At 40.3% G+C, this 15935-nt stretch overlaps 1 protein-coding gene across 2 annotated transcripts in view; it reads right to left on the bottom strand.

The window, feature by feature from the left end:
• The window catches only part of SLC41A2 (solute carrier family 41 member 2), a 44568-nt gene that overhangs the window by 19725 nt on the left and 8908 nt on the right, over positions 1-15935 (bottom strand). For both annotated transcript variants that reach the window (XM_053462584.1, XM_053462585.1), the window contains exons 3-8: positions 15399-15506; positions 12782-12853; positions 12181-12325; positions 11489-11635; positions 4358-4505; positions 1135-1214 (exon numbers count right to left, since the gene is read on the bottom strand). In XM_053462584.1, the coding sequence (XP_053318559.1) occupies positions 1135-1214; positions 4358-4505; positions 11489-11635; positions 12181-12325; positions 12782-12853; positions 15399-15506 (700 nt within the window). The remainder of the gene's footprint in view (positions 1-1134; positions 1215-4357; positions 4506-11488; positions 11636-12180; positions 12326-12781; positions 12854-15398; positions 15507-15935) is intronic.

Below are 15935 nucleotides of genomic sequence, written 5' to 3' on the forward strand. Positions count from 1 at the left end.
AGGGGAGGGTTGGGGCTGGTTTCCACACTCATGTGGAGACCGAAGAACCTTCTCCCCTGTCCCTGAGGCTGCCTCTGGCAGCTGGGACGCAATTGCTGGTCTACACCAGCCATTGCAGGGGGGAGTCTCTGATGACTGCTGTAGGCTTCCAAGACTACAGGAGTCATCAAAGGGCTTGTGGGGGCTCGTTTTTGCTGCAGAGCCCCGTACAAAACGGGAATTAACCCCTAAAATGATCGCCGCATTTTAGGGGTTAACGCAGCACTGTTGCTCTCATGGAGCGATCAGGCAGCAGGGGGTGTTGTTTCAATCAATCAACACTCAACCCCCTTCCCTGAAGCTGCCTGTGGCAGCTGAAAACACGATTGCTGGTTTTCCTGCAACCGCGTTTTCAGCCTACAGGATCACTCCGTGGGAGTGATCACAGGCTCGGAGTGGCTGTGCTGGTCTGCCCAGACATCCAATTTTTTGTGGATGTAAGAGGCTGACAAACACCTAGGCGCCAGGACAAAATTCTCTGTCGCCATGGCGACCTGGGATTTGTCGAGCCCTGCTTTACGCTACCTCTCATCAACCCGCATGTCCTACATGAACCTCTGGGAAGAAATATAGCCCCCACTGTCACAAACGGACAGAAAAATAACACCCAATAGTAGAACTCCCATCTAGACTTATGGCGCCAGTTTATGAATAAATTCCCCCTACTGCTCAGGACATCTACAGAAGCTCTCATATAGCTGCACGTTCTCACTTATAAGAGCATCTTTTTATTATCATATATATGACAAAATTCATGGGCAGTTAGAAAGTAAGGGAAGAGAATGTTGGGTTTAATGACAAAATAACCACTTCACCATTGAAAAGAGTTGATTGTTCCTAAAATTGCATTTCCAGCTGTGACATAAACATTATGTTTTTGTCTGAGGGTGTCTCACTCAGAAAGCTGGTGCTTTGGGAAACACACACTGCATTATAGGTACTTTAACAAGCATATAAGTGGCAAGCAGGGAGCACTTTATACGCTTACATGGGATTCATGCATACTTAATCCCCCACACCAGCATCCATTATTGTACACATGAAAGAGGCATCATGATCTGAGATTTACAAGCAAGAAATAATGTGTATGCTTACCATTAATAACTGGAGTATAGACAACAATCCCAACCAGATTCGGATCTGACACTGTTGTGTCTAGTATAAGGCCACCAATGCTGAAGAAAAAAAAACATATTTTATTCACTACATTCAAGAGAATTCACTGGGAACTTCATGATTTATTTAAAATCTTGATTTAAAATGCTACAAGTTCAAATGCTATACTACATCCATTGGGATTCTTACAGCTCCTGTCACTTGCAATGCACTACGATATGAAACTTCCTTTGTTGTATGTCTCCGCAAAGCACTCACTTAGCTCCAGGCATCTGGTTAATTAGCAGCTGAGCAAAGCCAACCGTAAGGGGGAAAAAGTCTAAGCTAGAGAAGTTACAACATAAAAAGTTGCCAAGAAATAAGTGTTCTTCATTGATTTATCAGGTGGTACTAGTGTGAAAAATATCACATCTTTATATTTCCACAGTATATACAAAACCACTGACCCTATGTATTGTATTAACAAATAATTGGACTGCTTGTGTTAGAGATGGTCCATCTATACTTTTTCCCTTATTACTGCAAAAACATTAAGATGCCAAGGTGGCGAGTATGTTGACTGACAGATGTTAGACTTGGTTAGAAGTCACAGAATGTGACCATTGGTGATTATCACAGCCTATATTAGGTTCTTTCATCCACAGATTTGATGAATATATAAAATTCGATAAATAGCAGCTTGTTAGAAAAGTAACAATTTTACCATCCATTATAATTGCCATCCTCAAATCCACTTTGTTTTCCTAACATTGAATATACAGTTTCTACCTTTTTATTTTTTCTTTCAAACCAGAACTTCAAGAGTCCTTAAGAACTAGAGCCAAGAGAGCCAGGCATGACTTTTATTTATAGGTAGTACATGTATTGCAATAATGTCCCCATGTCTCAAAACAGTTTATGAATGTCTCTGGAGTGCCACTACATATTCATCAAGCTGACAGGGTAAACCGAATAGTAATAATAATATACCACACAACCTAAGCAAGTTTAAAAGTATCAGGAAGCTGGTTTTGTAAAACACACTACAGGCATTGGAAGAATTATTATATACATATATTATACATAACAGGTAAACATTATTCCCATAGTTTCCAATGTGTAGCAGGCATTTAAGGAAATAGAGGTTCACTGATGTTGGTGAAAAACTTAATTATGAAGCAGAGTGAACCTGCATCCTGGCATTATGAGTACATTGCATTGGCTGTTGGGTTGAGCAGCACTGGGCAGAGGTCATACCTAGACATTAGTCTTCCCCTAAACAGCCACAGATCCTCAGAGTATGAGCCCTTGAGTTGGTGTGGCCGACGGCACTTTGTTGTGTACTGATTTGTGAAGAGTATCGGGAAGATACAATAAAATATGTTGGAATGAGACAAGGGTCGAGTGAGGATGCATTAAGTCAGCCATGGTCACAGGCAAATGTCAGGGCAGGTAGAGGTTGCACGTGATCAAGCCAATAGCTGGAATAGGTAATACACACTTTATCCCTTAAATGACCCAAGTTCAGAGAGTTCAGCGAATGAGAGGATCATATACAATGGTAAATGGTGTGCAAATGCACACTAGGTGCAGCAACCACATACACAACCATGCCACGAGAATACAACTAGAGCGAACGCTATACTAAGTGATAAGAAAACAGTGCCAACAGTGACCACACCAATGGGTGGATGTGAATGACAAACACTAATGAACTCATTTACACATTGCCATACACATTGCACCAAGGATACCAAAGCAATGTAAAATGCAAAAGCATAAAGCTATTATAGGAAGTAATACCCCTGAAGCTCTACCTCTGTCTGCATCCTTGTTATTTAATTCACCAGAACCCTGGTAACCATCTACTATTTATAGAAATTGCTATTACTTCTAGACACTTCCTGCATATTTTATTCACTTTGTTCTTTGTATATATATTTAATATATATATTTAAAGTAATACATTTTTTTTCCTTTGTCTGCCTGTGCAATGAAATGCATATTATTAAACTATATTCTGTGCTTGTATCGAGTGGCGATTATCAGTGACGAAAAAAAGGATAATTCTAATTTAAATTTAATTTGCAAAATGTCAGCTAATGACGTAAAATCAATTATTTAGTAGTCTGTATTGTAACTATTAGTCACATCTACCTGCATATTGTTAAAATATACACAAAAGTGATGTTCATTATATTTAGACACGAGTATGATTATTTAAGCATCTGTATTGTAGAATGTTTACGTTGTTCTTACAGGACTGGCAGAGAACAAACATCTACTATTGGAAAACATTTATCCATTTAACTGGTAAAGCTTGTTTAAATAATTCTGCCACTTCATTTGTATGTACATTCGCTGTTTGATGATGCAAACTATGATCAGCTGGTCCTGAACTGGAAATGAATGGACACCTCTTATGTGGGCTAGTTACAAGTGAAATGTATGATCTCCCCAACCAACATATTCCTGTTATGGAGGCTGTGCGAGCCCTGCACACCCTTCATAGACTGCATTAAAAGGCTCTGCAGGCTTTTAAGGTACCACTCGCCAGTATATGACATCATATCCTGGCTCTCCGTTTCTTAAAGGCACACGTCACCTTTTTGTGTACCAGAGAGCCGACCATAGAGGTGGAAACAAATGGTTGCCCCTAGGGCGGCTTCAAAGGAAATATACCACTGAGCACACAGTATCAGGAGACACTGGAAGTTTATATGACTTGTTATAAAGCCATGATAATGGTGACCCCCCCCCCCAAGCAACTTCTATATGGATACTGGGAATAGGATGTCTTCCTCTGCTGGGAAGATTGTAATTGTAAAGAGGGGGTGGCAGATTAAACTTTTAAGTACCAAAGTACTTTTCAGTACAATAAATGATAAATACCTTGCTACAAATGGTTACACAGGGAACATGATAAAACAGTCCAAAGGGCTGTTAGTAGCCATTAACCGTCACTAGTTATTAGTACTACTCAATACACGCCTTTGTGAGTAAATATATAAAGTGAAACATAGTAACTTTTATTCCACTCCCAACATCCAGAGCACCTACACCTATACAATATATGTATGAACTAAATGAAAACTAGAAAATACCTGTGAAAATATTAACTGGTTAGCAGTGTTTCCCTAATAACAGTAGAAACGAAACCCGCTCATTCTCATTAAACAGCGCATGGGTGGCACAATACGCAAGCTACAAGAAGTGTACTAACCTGCTAATAAGCATTGCAGTAATTACTGGCTCCCAGCCTGAGTGAAGAACGGTCCTCGTGGCTGGGTGTTTAGATGCGATGACGATCCATATTGGCGTTAGAGCCAAGAAGAAGCAACCAAACAGCGGAGATACAAAGGAGTATGTATCTAGAAAACATTGTTAACACATTTACAGTCAGATTCCACGGTTGATGTATAGAAACAAGCGCCAGCGCCTTATTCTCTACATTCATCCTGTAAATATTAAATAATGCAAACCTTTCCCTAAGTACTAAATTATGGGGAGGGAAATGGATGTCAAATTAGTTTTAATTATACATTTCTTTTTGAGAACCTGTAGGAGAGATATTGAGATATATTCCGTATGTGAAACACTCTGCAGAGAACCTAAACTGTGGCTCTTTCAGCGTTCTGGGAGAATAGGTAAACTAAACAAGTGGTGCTGCTTAGTGATAGACTGCCGCTTTACTGCTCAGGCAGGGTTCATGGCATGCTTTACTGATACAGGAGGAAAAAAGGGCATGATTGCATTAGTTCTAGAAATGGAGGTTGAAATGGAGCGCTGGTATGGCTATAGAAACCCAGACGTAAGAATTGGGCAACTTGCAGATCTTAACATCATTTTTTTGTTTTTTTACACTAAATCTCACATAACTCCCAAGCAGCTGCCCTAGCATTCAGCCTAAACTTGATTAAACCTGTAGCACAGACCTCGCCTGCCTTGAAAACAATATATTTTCAATATAATCACAGCTGCTCAAAAAGTGAGAATGGAGAACTACTGTCTCAAAGTAGTAAACTTCTTTCCCTGTAGAGATAAAAAGCTCATTTGATATGTGGAGCCTATTAAATTAAAGAAAGCCTGCAGAGGGATCCAACTCGTTAATCCATCCCTGAGTAAAGTTATTCTTTCTCTAAGTCATTAAAAGTTTAGTTAGAAATCAGAATCGATGGGAGAATTGTTAGAGGAGTATGTTTATCTCTCCTGCGTGGGTGGTAGGAGAGAGGATGGTTCACTAGTAATATGTTTTTCTATTGCAATATGAATCCGTAAGCTGCTCTGATCAATAATACATTTAATGCTGATTTGATTTTGCGTATTGTCAACTGGTTTTAACATCCAATCGTTGACTTTACATACCTGGCAGACATCTTTTACAGATTTTATGGAAAGTGTCGCAATGCTGGAAATGTTTACGATCCAACATTGTAAACGTTTACGATCCACACAAAACCACTCCTCACATGTTTACTCAAATTCGTAATGTCTCGAACCCTAGCTATTCTGAATCAAAATTGTGCCACCAAGCAATCAGGTTTGTCTTTTTACGGTTATTGAATGGTCCAGTTTATGAGATATTCTCGGCTCATTTACCCTATGGAGGCTGGTGCCTGGCTGGCACACCTTTACCGTGGGACCTTTACTTATCCCACATTGGGCTTCTGAATCACATATGCTCACATATGCTCAAACGTAAAGCCGCTGTTCAAAAGTATCGGATGCTTCTAGAGGCACGCGAGTTCTAGGGGAAGCTGGCTTATTGGTCTTTGAGTTAAAGTTTCCCGCCAAAATAAAACATTTCTTTTCCTTGTTTTCTAAACCAGTTATAAAACATACTGCAAACATTTAAACAAATGATAAATGAGCAGCCGAGAAGGATAAAGATTCTTTAGCTGTTTAAAAAAAACACATGAAATATTTTTATTTTTTTTTACTATAAATATAAAAGAAAAACAGCCATAATGTTTGTTAAAATTTCGCTCAGCATCAGAGAACTGAGAAAGAGTGTAAGGTGTTTCTTGCAGATACCTGTAAAAAAATAACATATGGTACATAGTTCTCACAATGGCAGGGGCATATTTAAATAAACATAAGTAGAACAGTACTTTTAGCTCGGCAGTGTGGTCTGGTTATGCTGACCTCTTGGCGCTTCTACTCCTCTTGGGGTTAATCGATGAGCTTATGTACATCTATGCCCACCTCCTGCTTAGGCCCTCCACTTTCCGAGTCTCACATGGAGAGGGGAAAAGAGAGAGCACCGGGCCAGATAAATATATTTGGGCAGTTTTAATGCTCTAGTACATAATGTAAGGTCCTCATAGGTGGCAGCTCCTCATTAATTCGTGTGTGGTGCTCATGTCTCTGGATGATTGGTTAACATAATAAATTTGGTTGAAATCAATGATTAATGGTTCAATGATTAACAGTATCTCAATGACATCCTCGGGAAACAGACTGACGACTTCTTTGTATGCCACAAACACTATCTCTACAAGAGCTCAGAAAAACAATGTTCTGTCAAAAATTAGACCTTTAACACAAGTGATTTCATCTTGAATTGATATTTTCTTAGGGAACTCAACAAAAAGTCCAACAGACTTCAAAGCTGATTGATTTTATTAACATAAAAATGGAAATGTCCTCATGGCCATGCAATCAGTACCCACTTTCCCTGGAGTGGGCTTTCATTCCATATCGTGATTAAGGGCAACTTTATTTTTTTCCCTCTGATTAGCATTTAATTATCCTATTAATCTTGTTAAAAACGATCACTAAGACAACTTTATTAGGCATTCGTAGCACTGCAAATCTGTTCCGTTGACTCAAACGATTTAAGAAGGATCCTGAATTACTGCATTGCAGACCTCTCCTGCAGCAGCGAAAGGCAAATAAAAACAAAATGGATGAACGGATGAATTATGATCGCCACTCGAGTGACTGCCAACAGAATTTTTTTTCTGGCTATATGCATTAAATAAGAGTACAGGGTACCAAAGTGGCAGTGACCGTCAATTACACACATTCAAAAACACAAATGTACAAGCTATAGGAGGTTATGTTTAATTAGTCCAGCAATGCTAAAATCTGCAAGGATGACCACTTCCTTTTAAAACCTGTATTATAAATGTATTTGAGATCAAGGATTACATTTACAGTGTAAGTGCTAATTTTATACGTTAATACGTTTATCTGTTTGGAAGGTTACGTCTGCGACTGTGGTGGTGATGGCAGCCCCACTACCATTTCTATCCATTTAAATGGCTACAGCCAAGCGGATGGAGCATTACTGCTCCTTGTGTGTTTGGCTGAGAATAGCGAGTGTCACTGTTTTGTGATGCACACGTTCTCTCTGTAGACACGAACGCTGCAGATATTATCATTCACTATGACTTGACCAAGTGATATGTGTCACAGGTATCCAGGCACGTTATATGACCTGGCAGTAGTTGGATGGCAGCTCACACAGAAAGTGCAGCCCGCAGTGAAGACAGGGCTCTGTGCGAGGTAAGAGAAGAGATGGAGAGCTGTATGAGCTACATGGCTGATGTATGGTGTTGGACAGCGGGTGTGCGCATGTATGTGTTTGGTATAACAGTGTGTGTAAGTGTGGCGAAGTGTGTGTTACTGTATGGTGTGATCATATTTGAATGTATAGTATCCGCCAGCGTGTATGTTAGTGTATGGTAGCACAGTGTGCATGTGTTATTGTATGGTATTAGCATGTATGTTAATATATATTGTGTGCATGCTCTAACATTTATGAGAACACACACTGTGCGAGCAGCCTTGGTTTTAGTCTGGGCTCACTGAACATCACATTACAAGACCCTGCGGTAAAAGCAAGGCTGCACACACAGTGTGTGCGAGCAGCTAGAAAGAAGGCTCCGGGCGAGGTGAATGGGTAAGGAGAGTGTGAGAGAGTAAGGGAGTTAGGGAGTTATATATCTTAGCATGAGCGTGTTAGCATGAATGTGTAAGTGCATGTTAGAGAGAGTATGTGTATGTGTTAGCGTTAGTGTGCAAGAGTGTGTTAAAGGAAGAGTATGAGTACATATGTGTTTGTTAGCACAAATGTGTGTGTTAGTGTGAGAATGTGACTTAGTTAGATTAAGAATGCGTGCGTGTGTGTTGAGTATGTATGTGTGCGTGTTAGCGTGAGTGTGTTAGCGGTAAGTGTGCAAAGTATGAGTGTCGAAGTGTTTGTTAGTGTGAGAGTGAGTATGTGTAGATGTGTGTGTATTAGCGTCAGTGTGCATGCGTCTGTTTTGGGGAGGGCAAGGGGCAGATGGTGCCACTTGGCTTTACTTGTGCAAGCCCTCCCCTGGACAGAAGGGACCTTGGGGTAGGACTGATTTTTAATCCATAGTGCTGCCATCTGTTATTAAACGCTACAAAAGATTCAGATTGGCTTTTATAAAACGTCCTAAATTACATAATAAACTATGAGCAGAAGTGTTTGTTAATTTAGTTCACTCTATAAGGCTGAGTTTTGTTCCGCTTGTAAACTGCCTATGTTATTATAGGATGATGGATCCCCCTAGTGGTCAAAATGGAAAATGGCAACACTAATATTTCATTATATTGTGTTAGGTCTACATAATGATGCACCTATTTGGGGTGTATAAGCGATAGAAAGGATGCCAAGGGGGCCACATCAAGCAAATCTACTCCTACTGAGAAATACTCTCACTCCAAGAAGGCCCATATAAAAGTCTCCCCAGTAATAGTAATAGTGGTTCACTAGTCAGATTGGCCATTTGAGTTGGTATAGATAACAACTCACATGCCCTAGTTTTTAATGTTCCATGTTTGGTACATGACATATACCTTCCTCTCTTTGTAACAGCAACATACTGTATCTATCCTAATCGCTCTGTCATACCGTACATCTTCCAAGCAAAGCATAACGTATATTATCCAGTGACCACAGCATACTCCAACACTACTCAGTAGCCCCACAGTAGCCCCTCTCTAGTCTTAGGTAAGTATCTAACACACCCCTTCTACATCTTCCACATCATAGTATTTCTAAATGAAATCATTTGTCCTCATTTCCAAGTGCACTACCTCGTCTTCCCACGAGTGAACCCACATGCAAGTGAAGTGGTTAAACGGCAACCGCATGCACTGTCAAGTGGCAAGGCATAAGGGGATGGGCTGACAGCAGCCAAGAGAGTTCCTGGTCTTTCTGACAGCGAAGGTATTCTGGTGACAGCATGTGATTACTACAACATACGCTTTCCACCCACAAGCCTGGAAATACTGAGAAACAACACAGAGGCACTCAATTACTGTCCCCACTGCTCTGCGACAGGCAACTCATACACTTCCTCCAGCATATGAACTACGTTTAACCTGTACCTCTTCTGTCTGCATGGAATAATGGGTTAAATAATTAACATAACGACATCTGACTCACTGCGTGCACACGTCATATGCCCATGTGAAAGGATGCGTTACATGTTGCCATGATTTTTACCACTTCAATCAGTTATTTACAGAAGCAAAAATTACAAGAATAAAAATTGGAAAATCCACAGTTTTGCATTTAGTTCAGGATGATACAGGTGATCTGATGTTTTATACTTACCCTAGAGTTGATATGACACCATATATAATAAAGGTAACTCCTGCAGAAAGAGCTGCACTTGTTCTGAATAATGCAATTCCATATGCATGACCAGCCAAGCTCTTGAAATGAGTAAATTAGTTAAATTCTCTGTTAATATAACAAACCTTTTCTTAGTATTTCACGTTTTAATGCAGGATCTATATGGCACTGTTCTACTGATTGGTGGATAAGGCTATTGTGACTGTCAACTGTTTGATCTTTACCAATATATTAGTTAATCAAACTGAATCCACTCCCAAACATTAGGAATGGTGGATCCAGATAATTCTTTGGATAAAGGTAAAATGACGCTCTCCACTAGTATATCAATACCCCTTTCAACAGTGGCGAAACTACCGGGGTCGCGACTGCAACCGGGCCCTGGAGTTCTGCCAGTCAGGGGGGCCCAAGGGGTGCCGGGCGGTCGTTTTCAGCAACCGCCCTTCTGTCTCCTCTGCTCCCTGCCATGCGGCAGTGGTGGGAGCGTGAGGCGTCAGTCTTGAGTGCCGGGGCTTCACGCTGAGCGCCGGCATATGACGTCAGAGCAGCGACAAAAAGGCCTCGCGCCCCCACCACAGGACTGCACCTGTGACTGTGACCTACAAAGGGGGAGAGGGTAGATAGTGAGAAGGGGGGGTAGAGTAGTGAGAAGGGAGGGAGAGGGGTAGATAGCCTGAAAAGAGGGGGGAGGAGGTAGATAGTGTGAGAAGGGGGTATATAGTGTGAGAAGGGGGTAGATTGGGTTGGGGGTGGGAAGGCCCTTAACAGATTCTCGCACCGGGGTCCTGAGGCTTCTAGTTACGCCCCTGCCTTTTAATGAACGAGACCCTACTTCCCTTAGTAGTTTCTGCTGTGTATTGTTACAGAGATTACAGTCAAATGATAACCCCAGATGTTTCTCATTTGTTGACTCCCTCAATCTCATTTACAAAATGTGTTACTATTATTATTATTTTTATATATATATATATATATATATATATATATATATATATATAGTGCCATCAATTCTGCAGCGCTGTACAAAAGGGTAGAAACAAGAGGCGAGGAGGGCCCTGCTCAAATGACTTTACAATTTAGAGGGATTTAGGGTGTATTATACAAGAGGTAAGAGTGCACTTGTTGGGGATGGACCGGCCACACTAGTAAAAGTATGGCAGGAAAGGGACTAGGAAAGGTGACCTAAATGGTGTTAAGATGTAAGGTTGTTCAAATGCATGACTTTACATTTATCCATGTGGAATTTCATCTGCCAGTTATTTGACCGTTCCCTTAGCTTGATAAAATTATTCGGGAATGAACAAATTCTTTAGTGAAGTTACAACCCTAAGCAATTTGGCATCATCTCCTAAAAAAGTGTTACTCTCATTATCCATTTTTAAGGCCAATAATATATCAAAAAGTGTTTTATGTTTAAAAAAAAATCATAACTGCCAATGGTTTCTCACTCCTGGAAGATAGCAGCTTTCAAAGGGAATTTGGGGGGGAACAACAGGGCTTACATAATGTGAAATGACCCTTTTTTCTCCAAACTAGAGGAAAGTATACATATATAGCAGAAAATAAATGAAGGCAAACTGTGGTCACATGAAAGACTGATATGATTTAGATGTTTCTTTGCATTATGAAAGCATTCTTACTTTATAGCATTTTTCACCTAAAACCTTTGCACTTGTCCATAAGGGGTTGCACACTAGTTGCATAACATGAATATTGATAATTGTTACGTGATCTTACCAAGGCAGTAGTAAAGTCCCTGACTTATCCAGGCTAGTATGGCGAGTGTGATGAGATCCCCAAAACTGGCAGCGATAGGAGTGGCAACATTGTCTGGATTTATTCCAGTTTTCTTTGACCCAACAATAACACCAACCATGATTATACCTGAAATAAAGAGTGTAAGGGTTCTATAAATGTAATCAAGGATCCTATAGACAAATATGCATTAAGATCATGCAGTAAAACTTTTTTCCAGGCAAAGAGTTGAATATTAATTTAATAACAATGACCTAAGGGTTACCCTTAAGTCTAATAACCTCACATCATAAAATGCTCTTCTTATATGCATGTAGACAATCAACTTGTTGACGTACAATTTCTACAAGCAAAATAGGTCTGTTTAGTTTCCATTTTATTACACTTTCCATATTTTTATACGTTTACATGTTAGCACATGTAATTATTAGCAATAAAACCACAGAACTATAAGAAAACTAGATTGTGCCGCTACTTTGACCTCCGATTTTATTAAATGTAACATTCCCCCAGCTGTACAGACAGTGTTTCTCTTTGGTAACTTGCTTGATACACTTAAATCAAGATCTAATGGCTTTCTGAAAGAAAACAAAACCTTGGCAAACGCTGCCTGAGATTGGCCCTTGGCTTTACTGGTCCATGGTGTATTGATTGTTGCTGACAGTAAATCATACCTTGCAAAAGAGAGGCAATGAAGGCTGTAGCCACGCTGCTGGAGCATAGCAGTATGGCGTGATCGAGGCGATATTTTCCTTCTGGAATCCAGCCCAATATAACAGCTGCTACAGCTGCCAGAAAACCAACCACGGTTGCCTGCACCTGGAAAGACACGGGCGTAAATCACTGCAGAGTAAAAGCATGGGGTAAATGCAAGTAGACACCCTTGACAAATGAACCCCTCAGTAAGAAAGGCACGGTAGTCAGGGTACAACATAATACATTATTTAATATTATATAATACATTAAGCAGATTAAACTGCTGCTTAGGGCCCTTATTGTTGTAAGGTGAAAGAGAGAGATCAGATTTATCATATATTAGTACAATGCAAAAACACATCATTCACCTAATGTATGTCATGTGATCCTGCCGGGCGCATCATGGCCCCCACTTTACTGCGGCAATGGAAGCCCTGGCCAATTTTTACCCCCTGGAAAACCCTGGGTGCCAGGAAGTGGTTTCTAGTCGCCATGTTGACCTTGCTTTGTCCCTGTATACAACTACAGCTCAGCACGTTAACTCTAACGAGAATCAATATAATTTGCTGCAACACAAACCTGCTTTAAGGCCAGATTGCCAATGATTAGATTCCACTTCTCAATTGGAGAGTCCATCTTTCCGACATTAACCTAAAAGAAACATATGTGCGTTTATATGGCACACAGGGTATTCACCATGTACTTGTTACATGCAAAGTATGACACCCATGGATTGAAATGTAAGCAAACATACATATTCTTTAACTCATAAATAACTGGAAAAGCACAAAACTATATCGAAGATTACTTTACACCACGCACAGTCTTATTAGAAATAACTGCAAAATTGTGTCTAAGCAATTACTTTATTTTAAGTTGAACGAAATATAGCTCAATTATTATCATATTTTGAGGTGATCTGTCTCACTGATCCTTAAAGGGAAAATGTCCTCATCATATCTTTTAGAATGACTTACCGTATATTCCGGCGTATAAGACGACTTTTTAACCCCAAAAAATCTTCTTAAAAGTGGGGGGTCGTCTTATACGCCGGGTACTTACCAAGCCGGAGGTTCCCACGAAGCCACCAATCTCTCTAATCACTACGCGCCGGCTATTGATGTCGAGCGCAGGGATGCCGTCATGTCCCGGCGCCCGGCATCAATTGCCGGCGCATAGTGATGAGGGAGCAGGGAAGCCCGAGGTCTGGCACTTGAGACCTCGGCTTCCCTGCTCTCTAATCACTAGGCGCCGGCTATTGATGCCGAGCGCAGGGATGACGTCATGTCCCGGCGCCCGGCATCAATAGCCGGCGCGTAGTGATTAGAGAGCAGGGAAGCCGAGGTCTGAAGTGCCAGACATCGGGCTCCCACAACTGGATGGAAGAAAGAAGACAGAAGATAAGGTAAGAGATGGGGACAAAGGGGGGAGAAATATATATATATATATATATATATATATACACACACACTCTGGTGTGTATATATATATATATATATATATATATATATATATATATATATATACATATACACATATACATATACATGTGTGTGTAAAGGCAGGGGTGTGTGGTGAGGGCAGTGTATAAATGTGTATGTATGGACAGGCATATGTGTGTGTGTGTGTAAGGGCAGTGCATGTATGTATATGTCAGCAAATCAACCAGCAAATCACCGGTAAGGTACATCGCTTGCCGTGATTGGCTGGTTGTTGTATACTGGGTAGAGGGGTAGTCTTATACGGCGAGTATAGTCCAAACTCTATATTTGGACTGTAAAAGTTGGGGGTCGTCTTATACGCCCAGTCGTCTTATACGCCGGAATATACGGTAATTCATTTATCAAAGCTACCTATAACTTGCAGTCTGTGCAATTGTTCTGAAGGCATGTAGTTAAAGTTAACCACAAACCGTAGCTTTGCCACAATCAGCTCAGTGTGGCGAGTCGGCAAATAAAGGCTTATTGAAGCAGGAAATTAAATAAAACCGTGTCTTCTTCATAGGTAACCTACATTACTATATACAGAACTAGCATGCTCAAAGAAATGTTTTTCCATCAGTCGTTTACCACTTTAATGCAAATGATAGCTTTCAATTACTACTGTCCACACGGTGGCCTACAAACTGCATGTGGCCTTAAGAAGTTTGTGTATGGCACACGGCTTTGTTGTATTATGGTGAGGTTTGCAATGTTATATGAACCACCATTGGGGGAGAAAAAAATATTAAAGGGTCCTACTTTAAACCTTACTAATCTCAAGCAGGCTTCTGACGAGTCAAGGTAGCGCAACTATCGTTGATTTACCAAGGCCAGTACGGAAGCATAAAGTATTAGTACGCTGAAGTCAGATGCTGGAAATGCATCGAGTCTTTTTATGTCACAATCTTCTGCTATCACCTGGTTACGAAAGCATGGCTACAGGGAACAAACTTGTGACTTTTCACAAGACTTTATTAGACTGTGCTAGCACCAACTGGAAAAACATCAATATCACGTGTTACTCGAAAGCAATTACTTTAGCACAGACCTTCTAAGTTATGCATCTCCAATACAACCGGTCTTCTGAACAACCGGCTGGACTTTTTTTTCGTAGGCGACAGATTACAGATTAAATTGCTGTCCCCTCGGTTTCAAAGCACAATAGTTTTCTTGGGTCCAGTATATTATCTCTCTCACCATTTATTATTTCTACAGTGAGAAGCTCTTTAAAGAATGCAATGTTTGTGTTTGCTTGGAGCTCAACCATTTTAGCTCCATAACCGCCAAGTGGGCATAAAGCCTTTCAAACTCCAGGAATCAGTGGATCCTGGAGAAAGTTCCCACTAATGTAAAGGATCATTGTATGCAGCTGTCAGTGTTATAATTGATGAAAGTGTAACAATATGGAAATTTACAGATCATTATCACTGAACTAGGAGTTTTCAGGAACGCTGTACTTGGCCAAACAAGGACAATTGTTTTAGGATGTGTGGATAGGAGTTAGGGAAGGGACTTTTGTCAGGCGCATGTACATGCAATTGTTACCTAATCGTGATTAGTTATGTGTTTTTAAAATGAATAATACATTTTAAAATGTTTGTTTTTTTACACTATTTGATACATGAACACATTTTTGGGAGATTATTCCCCCCCCCCATCTAACCCATGCAAGGAAGCAGTGAATCTCAGTAAGATTTCTCGGAATGTTTACGTACGGCTGTTGACAGTCTGGAAGCTAACGTCATTTCTAAGTTTCCTTTAAGGCCAAGCAGCGCCGGAACCAAGATGAAAACTTCAGGGAGGTTTTTGAATACGTCCCAGTGCTGTTGAAAAATCATAAGTCAAGCGTTAAAAACTGAAATTAAACTGATTATACATTAAGCAACAGACGTCACTGAATGAGTTATATTGCTCTGTCTCCATCCCTCAGTTCACCATTTGTCCGATACGCTTACTGTAATATCTAGCTGAACTCCTACTGCATTCAGTATAAATCTGTCACACTCTGTCCCTACGCCCTGAGTAATATGAACCACAAAACACCTACAAACATGAACACTACCTTTAGATATCTCAACACTAAGTCACACTTCATTTAAGAACTAATTAACACGAATAACACATTGTGATGTAGGATTATTCAAAATCAGAGGTGCATATTCTATAAATAATAAATACATATATATATATATATATATATATATATATATATATATACATATATATCAATTGAACAGTGGTGAATCTCATCC

This window comes from Spea bombifrons, chromosome 4 (assembly GCF_027358695.1).
Source record: "Spea bombifrons isolate aSpeBom1 chromosome 4, aSpeBom1.2.pri, whole genome shotgun sequence".
In the NCBI taxonomy this organism is placed as follows: Eukaryota; Metazoa; Chordata; class Amphibia; order Anura; family Pelobatidae; genus Spea; species Spea bombifrons.